Source organism: Ptychodera flava, chromosome 7 (genome assembly GCF_041260155.1).
Source record: "Ptychodera flava strain L36383 chromosome 7, AS_Pfla_20210202, whole genome shotgun sequence".
Lineage (NCBI taxonomy): Eukaryota > Metazoa > Hemichordata > Enteropneusta > Ptychoderidae > Ptychodera > Ptychodera flava.
The window spans coordinates 15843774-15869084 of record NC_091934.1 but is presented as its reverse complement, the minus strand read 5'-3'; the positions used below and the strand labels follow the sequence as shown (position 1 = coordinate 15869084).

Here is a 25311-nt window from a genome sequence, read left to right as displayed (position 1 = left end):
CTCGCTCTCTGCCGCCAAATTTAGCTTCCGGTTGACCCTCTCCCTATAACAAACTCCCTACAGCCTCTGCATGCCTTCTGCAAAAGATTAAAAGATACCACATGCTCTGTCTCCGTCACAAGAGTTTACCCTCTCCATCGTCAAATCTCCGAAAACACTCAAATCCCTCTCCCTGTCCACTTGCTGGGCTTTATTCAAAGACATCCGCTGAGCAAAAGTTAACTCTCCACTTACTGATTATTGAAAAATTGTCCATCCGTTTTTATTTGCCTGCTGATACGATAAAAATTGCGATATTGCCCACCCGTCTGCCAATACAGGGCTTGCGCACACCATTTTCTCGGACAGTCTTGTTTACTTCCCCTAATACATCCTTCGATTCTGTCGGCGATGCTCTGTATATGCATTTACACGGTGCTATGCTACACCTTACGTCTTTGTATATCCATGTGCCTGCACATGTCACTAATCTTCCTAAACAGAAAGTCACACGATTTGATAACATTTAATGTTACACTCGTCAACTTTGATCTGTAGAAGCCGAGCAAATAAGTGTTGTAGGTACTGAACTTGCTAATAGATGAAACCATTGACAAAAGGTCTATAATGAAACACGAAAATGTCCAGAATAGTTTCTTCACCTCTTTATTGCCGCAGACTTGGTCTAAATCATAAGAAAAAATTGACAATAAAAAATTTTACAATACTAACACGATTGGAACTAATTTGGTATAATTGGATGGTGAAGTGATGTCCATTTAATCTACAAATGTTATCGTATCTGCTTTTCTTTTTATGTTACACACTTGTTTTTACAAGTGTAAGAGTAATTTGCGATATTGCAACATTCAGCTATATGGCACCTAACAATATTGAGAAATTTGCAATATATGAAAATCCGATTATCCCAAATTAGTTCAAATCGTGTTTACTTCAAATCTCATATATCTATAATGACATAGATTTAATTTTACAACATTTAAAGAACTCAGAGAAATAAACTGAAGTCAAATTCAGTAGCATAAAAGGTTAAACGTCACAGAATCTTATTGAATTTTAAAATTTGAAAATAAAAACTTCGTGATATCGTTCTTCTACCTCATTGAGGTAGGATACTTTTCTAAAGCTCTTCGGCAATGAGGCTATTCGCAGCCACCGCTTGGGGTACTTACGTACAGTAGTGGACACGTCATACCAATGGTGAAGCGCACAGTAGATTGTCTCACCAAAGCGAAAGAAAAGTTTGTTCACGTGATTTATAAATTAGGAGAAAGTCAGATAAATGGCACTATCACAATTCACTAATTTATTTTACAACTACACAATCACAGAAATCTAACTGAGCAATGTTTGTATTTGTACTTGTTCGTCACACATGATATCAAGATCACATGCATGGTACCACTGAAAGTGCAGGCTTGTAATTTGCGCCGTAACTCCATCTTTAAAATAAACATCGTCGTCAAAAATGAATGACTATTATCAAGTTCAAGTTCAACCGTATATTCGTCCACTGGTTTCCTGTGTTAAATGCAAAATACGTCATTTTCTTTACTTCAACGGAGTGAACGGCAAGCCTTGGAACTTTATGAGTAGAAAATGAAAATGTAGTTGACATTTAAAACGATTATTGAAAAAATAACATCAAAAGTTACAGATACTGGCTCTTTAACCAATGCACTAGTACATTTCAAAAAAACATTGCCACGATCAGACATTTAGTTGTACTGACAATATCATGTGTCACTCAACAAATTAGAAACTTGAAAGTAATTTTAATCCCTGTGGTACTGTATTAATCGTTCTACAAATCGCTTTGTATGTTACTTTGCTTGCCGTTTGATGGATGTTCAAGTTTTATTCTCCACCGAACCTTGAAATATTTTATGAAATATAGGAACCGTTTACACTCATCAAGAGAACATGCTATAACAAATCATATAACCTCTTACTATCAGAATTATTGCGTGAAAACTTTAACGCAACTGTTACCTCTATCAGCCACTATAACTCTGTCATCGTCAGTGACACAGACACCGGTAGGACGGTTAAGACCGTCACTTACTTCATCGATACGGCAAACAAATTTACCATTCGATTCGTATTCACAATGCTATTGTTGTTGGAATCTGCGACATACACATAGCCGTGTTTGTCAACAGCAACTCCCCGGGGCCAGTTCATTTGACCATCACCACTTCCAAGGGAGCCAAATGTACAAAGGAACTGACAATCACCATTGAACACTTGGATTCATGTTCCCCCTCTACCTCTACACGTGTTTTCAAAGTCATTGTTCCATTCTCATTGTCCTTGACTTCCACTTTCTCTGTGTTACCGTCAGGTGTCTTCATCACAGCTTCAACTTTGACAAGACGTGATAGGCCTACCTCTTCATTGTTTAGGTTTGATTCATTCGCGCTTCGAATGGTGCACGTGATATCTTCGCCAACTCGAACTGTTGGAGTGACTGAATCCACTTTGTACACCGTCGGAATGAATTTTATTGTCCCAAGACTCCTCCCCCTACAGAAGTCGTCACGTGGTCGAAACTCCATGTAGTCGTCTTCCACTGGCTCTACCTGTGTCTGTACTTTCAGCAATTCTTCTGTTTGATGATCAACTCTCCTCTTTGCAGACATTAGCTGTGAAGCGTTCCCATAATGCATCAGTTTCTCAACATATTCACGAGTACTTGTCAGGTCATTCTCAGCGATGTCAAGTTCTTTCAATTGTGCAGTCAAGTTAACTTTTCGTTTTTCGTATTCACCTTTCAACTCTGTCAGTAGTTTGTTGCCATTTTCTTGTATCAGACGCGTTATTTCATCAACGGTTTGACGGATGTGTTTTCTCAAGCTTTCCTCTTCTCTTTGAAGCACTTTGCTAGAGATTCAACTATTTGCTGCACTTTGAGTTTGCTATTGTTGGCTTCACTTTCTTTCACTTTCACTTTGTCAATGACTACGTGTAAGTTTTTGGTGAATTCCTTTGCCGCGTCTTTGACAAATCTGTAAAGGTGTTCAGGTTTCGAATGGTCAAATGCAGTACACTTCAGACAGATCGTACTGTTGCAGGTATCGCAATAGAATTCGACCTGGTAATCTTGATGTGTGTTACAATAGACAGGAGGCTGAACCGAGGCTGGGTCAGAGGACTTTGCCGCCATATATTCATGAAAGCGGAGGAGGCGATGAGACAGCATACGGCATACTGGACAGGTAATGGCGCCCATCTCATCTGCCAACTTACCCAGACAAGGCTCACAGAAGCTGTGCAGACACGGCAGAATTTTGGGATTCTTATATCGTTCACAACAGATCCCGCAGAGTAGGAAATTCTCGTCGATTTGTTCGGGTAGTTGAGATCCACTTGACGCCATTTTGTTCACGATATTTCAAATGATCTACGCAGCTTGTTGTTACTCAAACCGGTTCAGTGTTTCAGTAGTTCCGGGAAGCAAGGCTTCATGGGATCGACAGAATTGGGTCATAAATTTTCATTGGGTTCAAAGCAGGGCTTGGTACGGTTCAAAGTACAGTTTTCAATGATGTTGAGTACGAGGTAGCCCTGCGTACAGGTCTCTGTGTTCCCGGCGTGAACACACAGACCTGTACGCAGAGCTAAGTACGAGGTAGTCATTATTGCAGACAGCAATAGCTGTACCTTTCCATAACGTATTTCGTAATATTTGTTCTGTAAAACACGATTCTCATATGATACTCAAACACATGTAAAGTCATTAAAAAGCAAAAAACTGTGCATATTATTCCTATACCGTAATATTCCCAAGCACCTTTTTCAGGAATGAGTGATGGATCGGTGATCTAGAGATCATGTTCAGAAAAACGTCTGAGCATGTAATAGTCCATATATCCCCGAAAGGATACAGAACGTGTAAGCGGATCTACTTAAACACTGTGGCAAAGTATTGTAAAGAGAAATAGCCAAACATAACCAACCAACTGCCGAACAAAACCAAGCGTGGATTACGATGAAGCAAAAATATATTTTGAGGAAGTGGGTTGTTTTCTTGAGATTGCTTGATTTTATACTTATTCAAATTTTTTTCGAGCACTTACAACTATGACAAGCGTAAAAAACGTTGGACAGAGATGTCAATCAAAATCACTTAAACTTTCCCCCCCCCCTTTCTGTTTACAGAAACAATAGGCAGAAAAAATACGATACAGTAGTACCACTATTTGCCAAGATTATGGCTTTTACAGCTCTTGTCATAAACTGCAAACTTCTAGGGGGCTATCTAAAGGGAGGTCATAGCATGCATGATCAATTTTATTTCAGTATATGCTTAAAGGTATACTGTCACCTGTTCCAATTTTGCCACTGTTACTATGGAAAGAGAAAATCTAACCAATCACAGATTTTAAGCGGATGGCCGCTTTTTAAAAACAGCGCCATCACATAGGCATTTTGAATACCAAGGAACGCCCCTTTGACCATATATGGGCATATTTAGATTAAAGGTGACGGTATACCTTTAATCGATTAAAAAAATTAAAGTTCACAAGTTCGTCCTCGAATATTTTATACGAGCCTTGTTCTCGCTATGACATCGTGGTGTCTTTGAGTACAGTAACAATACAGTACTGCCACGTCACGGAAAACATATTTCAAAGCGTTTCTAACAGGAAAAGCAATGCCCTGTGGTATAAAAGGGCTGGTTTAGCCAAGCTTGAACTTCCCTATTGTTCTTGAATCTCCTAAGGTAGATAAAATGCTGTGATTATTGCTATAATATCACTGTCTGCTGTGAACTTGTCTCGGCGGTACAGCCAACAACTGAAGACAAAGACATATGATGGCTCAGTCAGCGAGGCAACGAAGGAGATCGGATTCTGAGAGAAGATTATATGATAGCTTTGGGAATTACCGGTACTTCTCAAATACATAGGAAAATGTTCCTGAAATGCAAAAGCGAAAGAAAGAAAGACTCACATTGTACTGATCCCACGTCAAGGTACTTATTCCACTGATGTTATTTGTGAATATAAACAGTGAGATATTCTGGGTAATATTTTCTTTGCTTGATACGCAGTATAAATTAAGTAAGTTTTATTACATCTGTGTGTGTGTGTGTGTGTGTGTGTGTGTGTATGTGTGTGTGTTTGCTACCATCCAGTCTGGTTCCTCATTCGTTGATTCTAAATGTGCAGTCTCAGAGAGACCAAAGTTCCTGCAGTCTGTAGTTTTCATTGATATCAGAAGTAGCATGCCACCCAAATGAAATTTTGCTAAATCACCGTAAGAAGACGTTTGTCCTTACTATGCTTTGTTGTGCACGGAGGCATCCAGATGTGACCAAGCAAGGTCAGCGTGCCGCGGTAATTGTAGCCCCTTTATGTTTGTATGTTGTTTTTGTTTTGTTTTGTTTTTCTTAGGTGCGATAGTTGTTAGCTGTAGTTACCCATCAGTCCTCAGGTTCTGAGATCTGGCACAACAACAACCAATAAACATTGCACCGTCTCAGCGCCCGGGTTACATTAATGACAGTCAGCAAGTTTATATACTGTTGTTATCTCAGAATAACGTCATCCCAATAAACATGAGGATTGCTTTTGGTGACCCATCCTCGGAGGAAGATAAAATACAATAATCTTCATCCAACATTCATTCACAGGAAGTCTATCAACAGAGTGAAGTATTGACCTTTGCGAGTGAAACAGTTGCCCACGATTCGAAAAGAGTACATGTACCGACAATCCTTCATAATATAGTGTTTTGGGGCTTTCGTGTAGCATTTGCTTAAATCAAGGACAATGAGCTCTTCAGCTTCACTGTAAATGATTTGTAATTGTTCTCTACGACATGGTGCAAACAGTGAAATGATAGATATGCTGATAGATATTGTTGATGAGTAAAAAATGGGACTTTTCATCACGCTTCTTGGAGTTCGAGGAGAACAAGAAACTGAAATAGATACACAAGACAAAACCAGCAAAAGATAGCCAAAAGTTACAGCTATAAATGGACAACCCAACCCGCCCAACTCATAATTCATTCATATCAATTAGAGAGTTTCGTTTAGAGTTCCCCTCTTCACGTCCCCTAAGCCCTTGATATTCTCAAATCCCCCGTCAATCCCCCTACAGAGGTGTTTATGAATGCAGCCTAAGGCCTTTGCGGTGATTTTTTTAAATGTATAAATAATAAACAAATGTGCGTGTCGCTACCCGTGATGTACCCTAACTTCATTCTGTGCCTTCAGAAGTGAATACGGAGTACAAATAGTTCCAAAATATTACCTTTGTGTAAATACATAGTAATAACCTCTATATTTGCACTAAACATCAATAGAGCAGACTATCGCATCCACAAGTGACTGACGCATGAAGACCAAAGTAAGCTGTATGACTTCAATTTCAGTGCTTCGCATATCAAGCACATTTTCATGATATAGCTGCTAGTGTTTCCATCGAGATACCACATAACTAAGATACCTTAGGCCTGTTTAGGTTAGAACACGAATAAATTTTCATTCCACATGCCTGTCAATTCACCCTTGTTGTCGTGATTTGTTTCTGAAAATCTTGAGATTTACGCCGACCATTTGATGACTGTAACTTTACTCATAGAGATTCTGTGCCCGAAAATATTATCAGAAAATAAATTAAACTTTTATTTGTCGTCTTCTCAGTGTAGTAACTGAATGAAAAAACGAAGTAGACTCATAAATACTCGTGTTAGTGTTATGATTTTTAGAATTTTGATGAATATGTTAAGGACAGCAAACCAGACACTTTCGAGAATTTGTCGCCGGAGGTGTTTTATGTGCAAAGGTACAGTATAACGGACAGTCATTGTGGTTAGACACATGGCGAAGGCCCTGTAACCTAGCAAAAGGGGTCTTTATTCCACGAGTAAGACGGGAAAAACTACATGCCCGCCAAGACAGTGCTGCTTGCACGAACAGTTCAGTTTGCATACCAAGACAAGTAGTGGTGAATATGTTGAGAAACTGATGCACTATGGGAACGCTACACAACTAATGTCTGCAAAGATGGGAGTTGATCATCAAACAGGGTCCAATCGCAATTTTTCGGTTGCTGATGACATTGACTAAAAAGTAGCAGACCTTTCTCCTTCGTAAGATTAGAGAAAATTTGCTAACAATCGAGCTTTCTGTTCTTTCAGGGTAAAGCTCTACACTTTATGAACTTCACTTTCGAAATTTGCGTCAGTTAAAGTAATTTGAAGTCGAAAATAAATTACTAAATGAGAATTTCTTGTGTTTTGACTTTCAGTAATCTACTGACGAACATTTACATATTTGGGAGTCAAAGTAGTCATGTGACCGAGGGAACAGCTTCATATATGCGACGTTTACGTTGTGCTCGTAATGAATCATCAAAGACGGGGCTAATATGTTGACAATGATTGAAGGAAAAGGGATACAGACATTTCTCTGGTTGCATAAAAGAATAGACGTATGAATATTTCGTCTATAATACTGGATAAATCTTCTACTCGTATTCTTTTCCCTCAATCAGTGTGCATCATCTGTCCTATGTCCTCTATATTTATTTTCAGCAGATTTGGTCCAATCACTTCTGAGATATTGATCACGTGACTACCATGGCTCTAAATATGCAAATACCTGCAAATAACTTTCTAAGAAATAACCATATCAGAAACTTGATATATTATTGAGGGCTTCCTCATGAAATAATAACTTTCTTGGACGGTAGACAATATAGACTGGAATCTGACCCTTTGGTGTTGGTTATATTGATCGAGTTGTTATATTGATCGTATACATCTCGTATACAATATTCACGGTCACTTTATATCACTTGTCTACAAAGTACAAAGTAGCGCCACTTCATGTCCGTTCAGAACATGTCCGTTCAGAACATTCAAAACTGTTTTCTTATCGCACCGTACATTATTTAATGAAGACAGTAGATTGACTCGCAGAAATGCGTGTCGTGACACTATATATCCTTGGTGGTCATAATCACCCTAGAAAGCGGATTTCTAGGACGCAAATTTCCGGTAAGGCTGGTCGTAAACACGGTCAAGTTTGTATGAAAACTAAGAAAGAAAACTTCCTACGATTGCGTAAAGGAGGCCATTTGGAAACTTTGCATAATTCTGTGTATTCTTGGGAAGAACAAAAGAGCATTTTAAATATAAAACAAAAATATTTAAAACACAAACATAAGTTACATTTCTTTTGAACGAATTACCATCTGTGACAAAGACAATGTGAGTGTTTAAAATCCTTAGAACAGATATTCAGGTATTTTGGTGTAATTTTCGCTATAAAACGAAAATAAAGCACCAATTGATTGCTTCCCTGTGTAAGTGATTACATTGCGAAATTGAACACTTCCAAAGCTAAGAGGTCATTGCGTTAATCGTTTTCAATCGACAAGACCCTAGTGGTTGAAATGGCGAGCGTTAGTCCAGGTTTTTGAAAGTGGTATTTTACAGCCTTCGAAGGAAATTTACTGATGTTAAAATGAATATATGTGGTGATTAAACATCTTCAATAACTTTTCAAGGCATTTAAATTTGTGGAATACAGTATATCAGATAGAACATAAAGGTGACATGTTATCGCCGTTCATGTCAGTACTAATTATAGAAATAGAATGGATCATGGCTATCTTGGTAAACTTCATTCAGTAAACCGCCTACAAAACGAAGTGAAACAGGGCATTTTAAATCATGAAGACTCTCTCTCTCTCTCTCTCTCTCTCTCTCTCTCTCTCTCTCTCTCTCTCTCTCTCTCTCTCTCTCTCTCTCTCTCTCTCTCTCTCTCTCTCTCTCTGAAATTGCATAAGCTACCAACCACGGACAGTCCGAAACTCGTATTTTACTCGAAGAATTCATTGAGGGACTGGTCAGTTTCTTCGGCGGGGGGGGGGGCGGTGGATTATTTTTGGCCGACGTCAAAAAGTGGCTGACCCCCCTATTCTAAATTTTGAAAACAGGGTGACCCCCCCCATTCCAAATTTCGAAAATAGGGTGACCCCCCCCCGGGGCGCGACATAGGTAAAACAAAAGGTGGACATATAATATAATATAATATATATATACATATATATATATATATATATATATATATATATATATATATATATATATATATAATTTATTTTTCATTTTACATATATTTATATTTTAAATAGTCATTCTATGTTTTAAAGAATTGTTGACATGTCAGTTGTAAGATAGGAATTTCAAAGTGTCAATCTCTGAATGAGCTGCATTTTGAATGAGCTGTGAATGTATTTCACACTTTCTATGCTTAACCAGATGTCCTGAACTGTTGTACAGAAATGGATGTCAATCATTAATATCAAAGAGGAAAAAGCAGTGAATCAAAAACTTTGATGGGTGTTAAGACTTGCCAACCATCCAATTAAATCTCCTGAGGAGCCATAGAGAGCTTTTTAGCCAAATCTGATGTGTACAGTGTCTGAGAGGACCTTTTCTTGTAACATTGAAACCATAAAGCACAGCTAATAATGACAAAAACTGCCTTTTTAACTGTTATTTTGGTCATAAAAAAGCATCTTTCAACAGAAAACCTGAGACACAAAGGAAAATAATTGCATCAATGAAAGGAATGATATCTTGTCATTTTCTATCTCTAAAATAAGTCACTGTATCAAATATATATTGTGAAATATTTGTGCATGTTGCTTTCTCATACTGAATTCTCATAGAGAGAACAGAAAAGTATCAGGAATTTGTCATCCTTTTCATATGAAATGCAGATTTCATAATGGTACACTTTCACTCAACAAACATCAAGATATCTCTGATTTATTAAAGTATGGCGCCGAAGGGCGCGCCGAAAATATGAAACATCCTGATATCTCTGATATATATGCCTTGTATATTAAAGTCATGCACCTGAAGGGCATGCTGAAAAATGTCTGATATATTAAAGTAATGAGCTTGAAGAGCACGCTGAAAAATATTGAACATACAGATATCTCTGATGTATGTATGCTTGATATGTTAAGTTGGGCGTGCTGAAAAATATGACTGATTATTGAAGTTACGCGCCCGAAGGGCGCGCCGAAAAATACAACTGAATGATAAATTTGTGGCTGACACTAGCATTTTAGGCAATGATGAGCCTGTGTCAAAATTCCCCCCCATCACCAAAGTCAAAAACAGGGTGACCCCACCCCATGAATCCACCGCCCACCCCCCAGGCCGAAGAAAACTGACCAGTCCCTTAGTATACATTACTGTTCACGACAAGAATATAGTATATTTGGGACAGAAAACCAGTCAAATTTGAGAAATTACCACTGGAAACGCAGTTGTATATTCATATACTTTCTGAACAATGTTCTGTGGAAAGGACGAAAGCTGTTCAAAACTGACCTCCCGCTAATACTTGAAAAATTCCCCTCGGCCACCCATCACAGTCCCCTCTTCCCACTCGCTCTCTGCCGCCAAATTTAGCTTCCGGTTGACCCTCTCCCTATAACAAACTCCCTACAGCCTCTGCATGCCTTCTACAAAAGATACCACATGCTCTGTCTCCGTCACAAGAGTTTACCCTCTCCATCGTCAAATCCCCGAAAACACTCAAATCCCTCTCCCTGTCCACTTGCTGGGCTTTATTCAAAGACATCCGCTGAGTAAAAGTTAACTCTCCACTTACTGATTATTGAAAAATTGTCCATCCGTTTTTATTTGCCTGCTGATACGATAAAAATTGCGATATTGCCCACCCGTCTGCCAATACAGGGCTTGCGCACACCATTTTCTCGGACAGTCTTGTTTACTTCCCCTAATACATCCTTCGATTCTGTCGGCGATGCTCTTATGTATATGCATTTACACGGTGCTATGCTACACCTTACGTCTTTGTATATCCATGTGCCTGCACATGTCACTAATCTTCCTAAAACAGAAAGTCACAATATTTGATAACATTTAATGTTACACTCGTCAACTTTGATGTGTAGAAGCCGAGCAAATAAGTGTTGTAGGTACTGAACTTGCTAATAGATGAAACATTGACAAAAGGTCTATAATGAAACACGAAAATGTCCAGAGTAGTTTCTTCACCTCTTTATTGCCGGAGGCTTGGTCTAAATCATGAGAAAAATTTGACACACAAGTTGAGTTACAATACTTATACAATAAAAGGGTACTTTGACCATTCATAATTCATTTACAACTACAATTACAGAAACATAACTGAGCAATGTCTCTATTGTACTCGTTCGTCCAACATGATATCAAGAGCACATGCTACCACCGAAAGTGCAGGCTTGTAATTTTGCGCCGTAACTCCATCTTTAAAATAACATGGTCGCCAAAAATAAATGACTATTATAAAGTTCAAGTTCAAACGTATATTCATCCCCTGGTTTCCTGTGTTAAATGCAAAATGCTTTACAACCCTTTTCAGAATTAGAGCGCGAAGCCACTGCAGTGAACTGCAATAAAACTGCTTACGCTAATTAGTTTCAGCTGTAGCCGTGGCAACTTTGGTGTTGAACAAGGCTACTTGATAAAGACCAAAAAGTCTGCTTGTACAAAGGCAAAACTAGCTCTGTCTGAGGCTCGAGTTGTAAATGAGAGTTTACGATTGGCACCCTGTGTTCAGATTAAGATACAATGTAACATTACCATTGACAAATCTTTTTTATGTCAACTTCCCCAGACAAACTGTCTGCATGGGACATACAATGTTGTCGACTTTGCCAGCTGGCTACAGCTGAAACTAATTAGTGTGAGCAGTTTTATTGCAGTTCACTGCAGTGGCTTCGCGCTCTAATTCTGAAAAGGGTTGTATTTTCTTCAGCGAAGTGAACGGCAAGCCTTGGAACGTTTTGAGTAAACATGAAAATGTAGTTGACATTTAAAAACGATTATTGAAAAAATAACATCAAAAGTTACAGATACTGGCTCTTTGAACCGATACACTAGTAAATTTCAGAAAAACATTGCCACGGAACAGACATTTAGTTGTACTGACAATATCATGTGTCACTCAACAAATTTGAAACTTGAAAGTAATTTTAATCCCTGTGGTACTTTTTTAATCGTTCTACAAAACACTTTGTATTTTGTTATTTTGATTGCCGATTGATGGATGTTAAAGTTTTATTCTCCACCGAACCTTGAAATATTTTATGAAATATAGGAACCGTTTACACTCATCAAGAGAACATGCTATAACAAGCCATACAACCTCCTACTGGCAGAATTATTGCGTGAAAACTTTAATGCAACTGTTACCGTTATCAGCCACTATAACTCTGTCATCGTCAGTGACACAGACACCCATAGGATAGTTAAGACCGTCACTTACATCATCGATACGGCAAACAAATTTACCATTCGATTCGTATTTCACAATTCTGTTATTGTTGTTATCTGCGACATACACATAGCCGTGTTTGTCCACAGCAACTCCCTGGGGAGAGTTCATCTGACCATCACCACTTCCAGGGGAGCCAAATGTATAGAGGAACTGACCATCACCATTGAACACTTGGATTCTATGGTTATTATTGTCTGATACATAGACATTGCCGGTGTTGTCAATACAGACAAACCAGGGATAGCTAAACTGACCACCCTGACTTCCATTACTACCGAATGATTTGATATGATTGCCGTCTTGATCGTAAATGTGAATACAGTGAGCCCAGTGGTCTACAATATAAACCCTTCCATTGACAGCATTGATAGCGATACCTAACGGAAACTTAATCTTACCCTTTCCAAAACACCTGATTAGTTCACCATTCTCATCACAGACAATAATCTGCTTCTTTGAAGCATCTGTAGTAAAGACATTACCATTCACTGATACAGCTGCATCATAGGGTTTGAAATTACTGACATTTGCAAACTTGAACATCTTCCGATGTCTTCCATTTACAGTAAAACTTTGTAATCTTTGATTGCCATACTCAGCAACCAACACGTCACCGTTTCTCATCATTGTTATACCATATATGTTATTAAACTGACCGATCCCTGAACCTTTCTCCCCAAACTTACACACCAACCCTTTCTTAGCGATAACCTTAATGTTAACCGGTGATCCTTCTACTGGTTTCTTACATACTGTCACTGACAATTCATGTTCCCCCTCTACCTCTACACGTGTTTTCAAAGTCATTGTTCCATTCTCATTGTCCTTGACTTCCACTTTTTGTGTGTTACCGTCAGGTGTCTTCATCTGAGCTTCAACTTTGACACCATGTGATACCTCTTCCTTGTTTAGGCTTCTAATGCTGCATGTGATGTCATCGCCAACTCGAACTGTTGGAGTGACTGAGTCCACTTTGTATACCGTCGGAATGAACTTCATTGTGCCAAGACTTTTACACCTACAGAAGTCGTCACGTTGTTGAAACTCCATGTAGTCGTCTTCCACTGGCTCTACCTGTGTCTGTACTTTCAGCAATTCTTCTGTTTGATGATCAACCTCCTTCTTTGCAGTCATTAGCTGTGAAGCGTTCCCATAATGCATCAGTTTCTCAACATATTCACGAGTACTTGTCAGGTCACTCTCAGCAATGTCAAGTTCTTTCAATTGTGCATTCAAGTTAACTTTTCGTTTTTCGTATTCGCCTTTCAACTCTGTCAGTAGTTTGTTGCCGTTTTCTTGTATCAGACGCGTTATTTCATCAATAGTTTGACGGATGTGTTTTCTCAAGCTTTCCTCTTCTCTTTGGAAGCACTTTTCCAGAGACTCAAATATTTGCTGCACTTTGAGTTTGCTATTGTTGGCTTCAGTTTCTTTCACTTTCACTTTGTCAATGACTACGTGTAAGTTTTTGGTGAATTCCTTTGCCGCGTCTTTGACACATCGGTACTGGTGTTTTGTCAAAGGATGATCTAATGCAGCACACATCGGACAGATCGTCCCGTTGCAGGTATCACAGTAGAATTCGACCTGGTAATCTTGATGAGTGTTACAATAGACAGGAGGCTGAACCGAGGCTGGGTCACTGGACTTTGCCGCCATGTATTCATCAAAGCGGAGCAGGCGATGAGATTTCGTTGCGGGAAGCTTACCGTGTGTTGTGGCGCAGTTACTGCAAAAATCAAACGAACAGACGGTACAGTGCTTTGTCACATCGCCTTGTTCACACCCGTCGCATTTCTTTGAAGTGTTTACGCTCTTCTGTTCTTCAAATAGTGCGATTAAATCATTCAGGAAGATGTTGACCTGGATTCCTGCCACGCCATCGTCGGTGAGTTCATGAACTCTACGGCATACTGGACAGGTAATGGCGCCCATCTCATCTGCCAACTTACCCAGACAAGGCTCACAGAAGCTGTGCAGACACGGCAGAATTTTGGGATTCTTATATCTTTCACAACAGATCCCGCAGAGTAGGAAATTCTCGTCGATTTGTTCGGGTAGTTGAGATCCACTTGATGCCATTTTGTTCACGATATTTCAAATGATCTACGCAGCTTGTTGTTACTCAAACTGGTTCAGTGTTTCAGTAGTTCCGGGAAGCAAGGCCTCATGGGATCGACAGAATGGGGTCAAATTTTCATTGGGTTCAAAGCAGGCCTTGGTACGGTTCAAAGTACAGTTTTCAATGATGTTAAGAACAACGTTGTTCACAGTATTTGTTCTATAAAACATAATTCCCAACGATACCCAAAAATACATGTTAAGTTATTTTCTACGATACCCAAAATACATGTTAAGTTATTAAAGGCGTAAAATTGTGCGTATACAGTAACACGTCCCATTAGTTTTCAGGAATGAGTGATGAATCAGTGATCTATGGATAATGTTCAGAAACGTCTGTGCATGTAATAGTCCATATAGCCAACAAAGGATACAGAAAGTATAAACGGATTGACTTTAACACTGTGGCAAATATTCTAAAGGAACGATATCAAAACTTAACCAAGTAATTGACGAACAAATCCAAGTGAATTACAAAGCCAAAAATATATTTTGAGTAAGAAGGTTGTTTTATTGACATTGGTTGATTTTATATTATTTCATTTTTTGCGAACATTTACAATTTTGAGAAGCGTGATTAAACAGGGATGTCAATCAACTATATTCTCAGTCCTCTTTTCAGTTCACAGAAAGAATATGTAAAATTATGATACAATAGCTTCAGTATCTGCCAAAATCATGCAGATGAATTTACGGGTCCTGCCACAAACTGCAAATCTTGGGTGGAGATGGGTGGGGTGAGTACCTCAAGGGAGGTCGTACGTGCATGATCAACTTTATTTCATCGTATGCTTCATTGATTCTTAAACCTCAACCCGGTGTTTTACAATCGGAATGCAAAAAATAGTCACCTTATGTGTATTCAATATTTTCGAATCGTTGAAATTGACCCATCAAGCGTTGCCTCTCAGAACAAACAGAAGACAAATGTGTGATGCGTTAACTTGGCCTAACCTAGAAAACTCCACCGACCCAAAACATTTTATCCGCATTGAAAACAAACTTAAGTAGATTCTCTAATTTTACAGTAGTTTATGCGTCTCAGCGAACAAACAGTGGAGTTCAAAAAGTCAGTCCGACCCAACTTTTTCACAGGTAAGCTTATACCTCATCGGAAACACATAAATATTTTAGTTGGTCTCACGATCCGATATTTTGATAGACTAGGCCTACCTAGGCAATATTTCCATTTTAATACGGTTGTAGATATCAAATCACTTGTCAACCGGATATTTTATATTGATCTGATCTGGACTATGTGGCAAATCTGTTCCAAATTAAATGTATACAGAAAATATATCCTGTAGATCTAAGCAAGCGTTTAAGTCAGCTGCACACGAGAGAAATTAGCTGAGCAAACAGCCTCGAATGAAGTTTTGCTCAGCTAATTTCTCTCGTGTGCAGCGGGCTTTATCGACCAGAATAATTGGCTTCAGAAATAGAGGAGAATCGTTTTCTTATCATCATAATAGGCCTACATAATTTTTCATCTATGCTACAAGTCCCTAAAATATGAATGGGTTCCAGGCTGGAAGCAACTCGTACGAGTTAATGACTATGAGAACTACTATGCTGGTAAAACCGTTGAGCATTTATTTTCGGTTACATGGCCACCTGTTTGTGTAAGTTGTGGTTAGGTAATTTGAACTACAACTGCGTAGTCTAATTCTTCTTTAACTTTGTCAAAGTCCTTTTACAGAAACACAAAGTTCACAAGTATGTCCTACAATTTTCATTAGAGTCTTTAATCTGACAATGACGTCGTGGCATCTTTGAGTATAGGGTTACAACACAGTACCGCGATCTCACTTCGTCTTTTTGTAAAACTTTTTAGCGCAAAAAGCGAAATCTTGTGGTAAGGGGGCGCTTTTGCCAAACTTTAACTTCTCCATTGACCTTGAATCCCCCAAGGTAAATAAAATGTTGTCATTAATGATATTCTATCACTGTCTGCTATGAACGTGACGGTGCAGCGAAAACTGAAGAGTAGTATGTGGAAGATATTGACTAATCTATCATTGAGCGAGGCATCGAAGGAGAGCGGATTCTGTAAGAAAAATTGTAAGATAGCTTTGAGAATTGCCTGAACTCCTTAAATATAAAGTAAAATGTTCCTCAAATGTTTAAGCGAAAGAAAGAAAGATCCATGATGTCCTGATCCCGGGGTACTAATTCAAATGGTGTTTGGGACTGGTCAGTTTCTTCAGCTTTGGGAAACGTGGATTAAGAGGGGTCACCCTGTTTATTTGTTTTGTTGTTTTTATACTTTGTTGACGGGGGTCACCATATTTTAGAAATGTGGGGGTGAGTGTGTTTTTGAATTACGTACCAGGCATGAATTGCATCATTCACATTTTTTCAAAGGTTGGCGCGACCTTCGGGCACGTATAAGTCTCAGAGATATATTTAAAAGTCTGTTTTGCAAAGCATCATGCCAGCTTTGAATTGCATCATTCAGTTACAGTTTTCGGGAGCGGAACGTTAATGCATCAGAGATATATACCAGAGCCTCTGGATTTTAGCCAATATAGTTAGTTTGTTAGTTAGTTAGTTAAGTTTATTACAGTGACATGAGATATCAATGGTTCAAAAAGAAATCAATTCAGCATAAGGTTAACACCTCCCAGCCCAATGGGCTTATATGTCACTTTTAAGACAATTCAAAATATAGGTCGATATAATGTCTGTTTGACTAAGTGTACTAATCATTATAAAATCTGCAGTTCATATGAAAAACATAAAAAAATCCTAAACACGATTGGAACTAATTTGGGATAATTAGATTTTCATATTTTGCAAATTTCTAAAAAGTGTTAGGTGCCATATAGCTCAATGTTGCAATTTTGCAAATTACTTAAAAAACAAGTGTGTAATACAAAAAGAAAAGCTGATGAGATAACATTTGTAGATTAAATCGAAATACTTCACCATCCAATTATCTCAAATTAGTTCCAATGGTGTTCCTAATCCTTTTCTGTTTTTTCCAAGAGAACCCAGTATGACGGAGCAACATACATTAATATCACACAATACATTTTGTGATATTTAAAATTAGAGACATACGGCACTTTCATACAAAATAATTACTTATTTATACGCTTTAAAGAACTTGAACAAACAAAGTTAGATGTATCAAAGAACTTTTAAGAAATTGCTAGATAAATACAAACATGACAGCAGTTTTAAAACAGTGTATCAATGATTTCAACATGAATGCTGGTGAAAGTTGGTACAGATCTGATATCGCTTATTAAGCACAATGATAATTCAAATACTTATTATATTATCATATCAAATGACTGATAATTTGCATATTAAATTTTAAGGAACACTCTAAAAATTATTACAACAGACTTGCTCTCTTTTGCGTCATGAGGATGATGATAGGAAGTCGAAATGTCGTCAGAGAACATGGAAGTGTAAATTTTACTTGAAAATTACATACACAAGATATAATGTAACACGGGAGCATTTTCAGAGAACTTCATATTTGTTTGAGGTATTTTCAGTGCTGGGAATGGCTGTGACCTTTTTTTCGTTTCGGTGCCCACTTTTGTTTTTGTGTTTGTTTATGTGTTTCCATGTTCTTCGTTAAAAATGAAAATGGACCGAACATTCCCTTATATATGCAAATCAACAATTAATTGACATGATACTGCCACATGACTTTGCATGCTATTGCAACTCTTTGAGATCAACATCTTTACTAAGTTTCATCAAAATTTGCTGCAGCATTTCTTGACATATCACACTTTATATGGAAGTTCATCAAATACATAAATTAAAAATGAATTAACATGATACTGCCAAATATCTTTGTACGCTATTATTGGAGCTAAAGATCTGTACCAAGTTTCATCAAATTTGCTGTAGTAGTTCTAGATATATCACCGTAATTACAAACATTCATCAAATATGCAAATAAACAATAATTGACATGATCCTGCTAAATGTCTTTGTACGCTGATTGTTTTAATTACTCAGTGTGCAATACTTGGATACCTTCCTCGGTGTGAACGCCTTTGCCAAGACGATTAAGTAGGGCATCAAAGTCATGGTCAACTTTTTGTCTCATACCTTCTGTAAGTTCATGAACTTTACATACATCTTGCCATAGACTTGTTGCTGACGGACAATACTTGTGTTTCAGATCATTTGAGAGCAATCCATCCATAGCAGGTTTAATTGTATTATATCTCCTATTTAAGGACAGAAACTCCTCAACCGATTTTTTGTTCCCTGTAATTTTCTGTGAGAACACAGTGACAGATGCTGGTGCAAGCTTGATGACTGACCTTAAAATGGTTACTTTATTGTCTAAGAGTAAAGACTGTAACATATGACGTGGTTAATACTTAATCTCTGGAATGTGAATGTCGAAGTCTGTATATTGATTCAGGGATGTTTACTTGATGCAAGTGAGCAGATGTGAGATAGTGTTGAGACGCGACATTTATAAAAAATCTTCCGGAAGTCTTTTGTTGTCTCATGCTGTTATCACAGTCACGGGACGGTTCACACCACATGAACACAAAAAATGTTCGAGTGTAGCGTGGGTCAGTCCACTTTCAAACCATCTCCATTATCAGTGAGAAGTGAACTAAAGTCACAGACAAATCGTATTTCCAGGTTAATAGACCATATTTGAACTAAATTATAAATCACCAACATATGGAAGACCGGTCACGACATGCGACATGCGACCTGCGACTTCAAAACTGCGACCTGCGTCCTGCGAGTTTGAAACATACGACCTGCGACTTCGGCATTTAGACCAAGGTGTAGGCCTTACCTGCGACTTCACAACAGCGACCTGCGTCCTGCGTGTTTGTCAAACTGCGATATCAGTCTTGATTTGTTCGCACCATTGCTCTGAACACGAGCCTGAAAAACACGAGGGACACCATTGCACTATATTAAAACAGCCGGTTTACCGCATTCTCGCGACCAGAGCATTATTTTCGCACCGCTGGCCTACGCAAAAATCGGCCAGCGAAAGAATTCAACCAGCGATAGAAGTGCATGAAGCTGTGACGGTAGAGAATTCCACAAACGAAGAGCACAAATTTATTTTCCTTCTTACGAAAGGCAAACCGATCTGAAATAATGCAATAGCAATAAGGTTTTAAACGTCTACATCAGTGTTTAATAGTTTCTGGAACTTTTCTGCCTACATGATCTAAAATATTATATACACACAAAAAATAATATGTACATATTATAGTATGTACATATTAGGCTTAAACACTGAAAATAGGATTGTAGGAGGGTTTAATTATGTCCTGTTTTACAGTTTTAACTCGCGTTATCTATAAAGAAAGTCGGTCACTGGCTATTCATGGTTAGCAAATATGTTTGGATTGCACTTCTGTCAATATCAGTATTATTTTAACTGCTTTTACTTTGCATATGTTATTTGTGTAGACAAATGTAGTCCGAAGTTAACCAGTAAGAATATTTTTATTTTTCCAAATCAACAAAAAGTTGGATCAATTCGATTTTTTGACGAAAAGTAAAAATGAAATTAGACGAAAAGATGGCAACATCCGATGATCAATCACTGGAGAATTGGAACAAAATTGGAAATGTTAGAAAATGAACGACAATAACTGAAAATTCGAATGATTTGCAATGACACTGACGCAGTTATGATACAGGGGGGACAACTGATGAATTAAACAGACAGCTAGATGGTTATACCACAGTGAAATGAGGATAAATACCAGAGATATCTAAAAATCAAAAGGTTTGTCGATAACATAAGGAAAGAAGCGAGGTAAGGCAGACGAAGAATATCTAAAATAATTTGAAATTATAATATAAACATATAAATGCCTAGTCACGTAGCATATTATTTTCCATGCATTAACACGTACTGTCAACATTTCCGTCATAAAATTATCTCTCCAGATGAAAATGAGTGAACTGGTGTGTACATGAATTGAGTTTTGCCAGACTTGGTGAACGATTTACCAAAGCGAAAGCAATGGCTTATTAATTGATCGATGTTGAACGTTAAATCTCACTTTCCACGTTTTATCCTTTGAGCGCTGTAATTTTCTCCCACCAAAATTTTAGTGCAAAATTTTACCAATTGTATGAATTTTCTGTAATTTTTTGATAATTTTGGACCAAATCGACATCACATTTCATTGGCTACAGGTTTTTCCCAAATTTTTTGCAAAAATTGGAGAAAAATTGACAGGGGTTATTATATAAAGGGGACAAAAATCGACTGTGGCGCTCAAAGGATTAAAGTTCACGCAAGACGCCTCCAATCTAATACTGAGGAAAACACCATGAAGCGTTACGTGTTGTTGTCGCATGTCGCAGTTGTGAAGTCGCAGGTCGCAGTTTGACAAACACGCAGGTCGCTGTTGTGAAGTCGCAGGTTACACCTAGGTCTAAATGCCGAAGTCGCAGGTCGCATGTTTCAAACTCGCAGGACGCAGGTCGCAGTTTTGAAGTCGCAGGTCGCATGTCGCATGTCGTGACCGGTCTTCCATACCTAGGTCTAAATGCCGAAGTCGCAGGTCGCATGTTTCAAACTCGCGGGACGCAGGTCGCAGTTTTGAAGTCGCATGTCGCATGTCGCATGTCGTGACCGGTCTTCCATACAACCACAATATCATGTACGTAAAAAGATCTGGTCTTGAAATCGATGCGCATATAACTAGGTCAAGTAGTTAGTCATGTGACTAAGTCAGGTGACAAATGCTCAGGGTCATAACAAATGTGAGAAATCTAAAACATTAAATATGTTGTTTTCTATCGATTTTGTTACCACAAGAGCGTGGAAATCTCTGATACTTCCATTCAGTGCATCCTGCATGTTTCTATAGCATTCATCAAACACAAATTCTTGTTCCAAAACTCATAAAACAGTCAAATGCAGGATTGGTGCCCGGATTGGTGTACCTTCCGAAAATACATATATAGAAGACCCTTAAAATCAATAGTTAAAAAAGAGGGTCAGCAATTCCCATATCTATCTAACTGCTGATTCGTTTTGCTCTATTCAGCAGTTTTTGACTTTTTCGTTTGCAAAAAACATCCTCGCTGTCCGACACAAACCCAAGTCATAAGAAACACAATTACCTGCGGTCATTATGTTAAAATAGTACTTTGTAAAAATTTTTAAACAATATGATGCAATTTTATAAAATCAACTCTGAAATACAAAATAAACACTTAGCGACTGTTTAAAACGCAGTAATTGGGTTTATTAAAGTCATTCTCATCCAGTGACACTTGATTACATGTATTATAAAAAGGAGAGCCCAACCTTTAACTTTTGAAGAGTTTATGCTGCTTTTATTTTCAAGTTTGTATGACAAATACACGCCCATGTTCCGAATATTTTAGCGTATCAACAGAGTGTTGATACGTGTACAACGCCATTAATAGTCTGTTATTGTTTATGTTTAATCCTCGGTCCGGACGAGATCAGAAGTTGTCAACAATAACAAGGCAGTCGGAATATGTACCGGCTGCATTGACGAGCTCAGCACAGTGTATCCCAACATGCTTTGTCAGTAGGACAAAAAACTGTAGATGACATTGAAAACGACATCATTGAAAAAAAATCAAAAGTGCTTTAAACCGATGCACTAGTAAATCTCAGAAAAACACTACCATGACACAGACACTTGTACTGACAAATTCATGTATGACTCAACAAATCTCAAAAGAAAATGACCTGTAGTATTGTATTAATCGTTCTACAAATCACTTTGTACTTTATTACTTTGCTTGCAGTTCGATAGATGTGTCAGTCTTATTCTCTTTTTGTATTCTCCACCGAACTTTGAAACTTTTTATGAAATATAAGAATCGTTTACACTCATCAAAAGAACATGCTAGAAACGTATGACCTCCTACTATCAGAATTATTGCTTGAAAATTTTAATGCAGCTGTTACCGTTATCAGCCACTATAACTCTGTCATCGTCAGTGACACAGACACCGGTAGGATGGTTAAGACCGTCACTTACATCATCGATACGGCAAACAAATTTACCATTCGATTCGTATTTCACAATTCTGTTATTGCTTGAATCTGCCACATACATAAAGTCGTATTTATCCACAGCTACTCCCTGGGGATAGTTCATCTGACCATCACCACTTCCATGGGAGCCAAATGTATAGAGGAACTGACCATCACTATTGAACACTTGGATTCTATGGTTACTACTGTCTGATACATAGACATTGCCGGTGTTGCCAATACATACAAAGAGGGGATACATAAACTCACCCTCCTGACTTCCAATACTACCAAATGATTTGATATGATTGCCATCTTGATCGTAAATATGAATACAGTTAGCATTCTTGTCTACAATACAAACCCTTCCATTGACAGGATTGACAGCGATTCCAAATGGGTCGCAAAACATACCCTTTCCAAAACGCCTGATTAGTTTACTATGCTCATTACAGACAATTACCTGGTGATTTTCACCATCTGTAGTAAAGACATTACCATTCACTGATACAGCTGCATCATAGGGTTTGAACTTATTGATATTTACAAACTTGAATGTCTTTCGATGTCTGCCATTTACAGTAAAACTTTGTAATCTTTGATTTTCATGATCAGCAACCAACACGTCACCGTTTCTCATCATCGTAATTCCCTGTAAATAGCTAAACTGACAGATCCCTGAACCTTTCTTCCCAAAATGACACATCAACCATTTCCTAGCGATAACCTTAATGTTGACTGGTGATCCCTGTACTGATTTGTTACATACTGTCACTGACAATTCATGTTGCCCCTCTACCGCTACACGTGTTTTCAAAGTTAATGTTTCATTCTCATAGTCCTTGACTTCCAATTTCTGTGTGTTACCGTCAGGTGTCTTTATCTCAGCTTCAGCTTGGACACGATGTGATACCTCTTCCTTGTTTAGGCTTTGTTCATTCGCGATTCTAATTGCACATGTGATATCTTCGCCAACTCGAACTGTTGGAGTGACTAAGTCAACTTTGTACACTGTCGGAATGAATTTCATTGTCCCAAGATTCTTATCCCTACAGAAGTCATTACATTGTTGAAACTCCATGTAGTCGTCTTCCACTGGCTCTACCTGTGTCTGTACTTTCAACAATTCTTCTGTTTGATGATCAATTCTCCTCTTTGCGGACATTAGCTGTGAAGCGTTCCCATAATGCACCAGTTTCTCTACATATTCACGAGTACTTGTCAGGTCATTCTCAGCAATGCCTAGTTCTTTCAATTGTGCAGTCAAGTTAACTTTTCGTTTTTCGTATTCTCCTTTCAACTCTGTCAGTAATTTGTTGCCATTTTCTTGTATCAGACGCGTTATTTCATCAATGGTTTGACGGATGTGTTTTCTCAAGCTTTCCTCTTCTCTTTGGGAACACTTTTCCAGAGACTCAAACATTTGCTGCACTTTGAATTTGCTATGGTTGGCTTCACTTTCTTTCACTTTCACTTTGTCAATGACTACGTGTAAGTTTTCTGTGAAATCCTTTGCTGCGTCTTTGATACATCTGTAAAGGTGTTCAGGTTTCGAATGATCCAATGCAGCACACTTCAGACAGATTGTCGTGTTGCAGGTATCACAGTGGAATTCGACCTGGTAATCTTGATGTGTGTTACAATAGACAGGAGGCTGAACCGAGGCTGGGTCAGCGGACTTTGCCGCCATATATTCATCAAAGCGGAGAAGGCGATGAGATTTCGTTGCGGGAAGCTTACCATGTGCTGTGGCGCAGATACTGCAAAAATCAAACGAACAGACGGTACAGTACTTTGTCACATCGCCTTGTTCACACCCGTCGCATTTCTTTGAAGTGTTTACGCTCTTCTGTTCTTCAAATAGTGCGATTAAATCATTCAGGAAGATGTTGACCTGGATTCCTGCCACGCCATCGTCGGTGAGTTCATGAACTCTACGGCATACTGGACAGGTAATGGCGCCCATCTCCTCTGCCAACTTACCCAGACAAGGCTCACAGAAGCTGTGCAGACACGGCAGAATTTTGGGATTCTTATATCGTTCACAACAGATGCCGCAGAGTAGGAAATTCTCGTCGATTTGTTCGGTTAGTTGAGATCCACTTGACGCCATTTTGTTCGCGATATTTCTAATGATCTACGAATTAAACTTGTTGTTACTCAAACCGGTTCAGTGTTTCAATAGTTCCGGGAAGCAAGGCTTCATGGGATCGACAGAATCGGGTCATAAATTTTCATTGGATTCAGAGCAGGGCTTGGTACGGTTCAAAGTACAGTCTTCAATGATGTTGAGTACGAGGTAGCCCTGCGTACAGGTATGTGTGTTCCCGGCGGAACACACAGACCTGTACGCAGGGTTAAGTACGAGGTAGTCATTATTGCAGACAGCAATAGCTGTACCTTGCCATAACGTATTTCATAATATTTGTTCTGTAAAACACGATTCTCATATGATACTCAAACACATGTAAAGTCATTAAAAAGCAAAAAACTGTGCATATTATTCCTATACCGTAATATTCCCAAGCACCTTTTTCAGAAATGAGTGATGGATCGGTGATCTAGGGATCATGTTCAAAAACGTCTGAGCATGTAACAGTCCATATAGCCCCCAAAGGATACAGGAAGTGTAAGCGGATTTACTTAAACACTGTGGCAAGTATTGTAAAGAGAAATAGCCAAACATAACCAACCAACTGCCGAAAAAAATCAAGCGTGGATTACGATGAAGCAAAATATATTTTGAGGAAGTAGGTTGTTTTCTTGAGATTGCTTAATTTTATATTTCTTCATATTTTTTCGAGCACTTACAATTATGACAAGCGTTAAAAACGTTGGACAGAGATGTCAATCAAAATCACTTGAACTTTCACCC

General features: G+C 38.4%; 3 protein-coding genes across 3 annotated transcripts; all 3 read right to left on the bottom strand.

Annotated features, from left to right (window-relative positions):
- Positions 1–2851: 2851 nt before the first annotated feature.
- Positions 2852–3379, bottom strand: LOC139136322 (tripartite motif-containing protein 2-like). The gene has a single exon (XM_070704046.1). It carries the CDS (start codon positions 3377–3379, stop codon positions 2852–2854), a length of 528 nt encoding a protein of 175 aa, XP_070560147.1.
- Positions 3380–12208: 8829 nt separating this feature from the next.
- Positions 12209–14407, bottom strand: LOC139136320 (tripartite motif-containing protein 2-like). The gene has a single exon (XM_070704045.1). The coding sequence runs from the start codon at positions 14405–14407 to the stop codon at positions 12209–12211; it is 2199 nt and encodes a 732-aa protein (XP_070560146.1).
- Positions 14408–22335: 7928 nt separating this feature from the next.
- Positions 22336–24549, bottom strand: LOC139136319 (tripartite motif-containing protein 2-like). Its single transcript, XM_070704044.1, has one exon. The coding sequence runs from the start codon at positions 24547–24549 to the stop codon at positions 22336–22338; it is 2214 nt and encodes a 737-aa protein (XP_070560145.1).
- Between the last annotated feature and the right edge of the window lie 762 nt (positions 24550–25311).

Bases quoted from the DNA above. Each gene is read 5' to 3' on its own strand.
- LOC139136319 (XM_070704044.1), bottom strand. From the start codon at position 24,549: ATGGCGTCAAGTGGATCTCAACTAACCGAACAAATCGACGAGAATTTC.
- LOC139136320 (XM_070704045.1), bottom strand. From the start codon at position 14,407: ATGGCATCAAGTGGATCTCAACTACCCGAACAAATCGACGAGAATTTC.
- LOC139136322 (XM_070704046.1), bottom strand. From the start codon at position 3,379: ATGGCGTCAAGTGGATCTCAACTACCCGAACAAATCGACGAGAATTTC.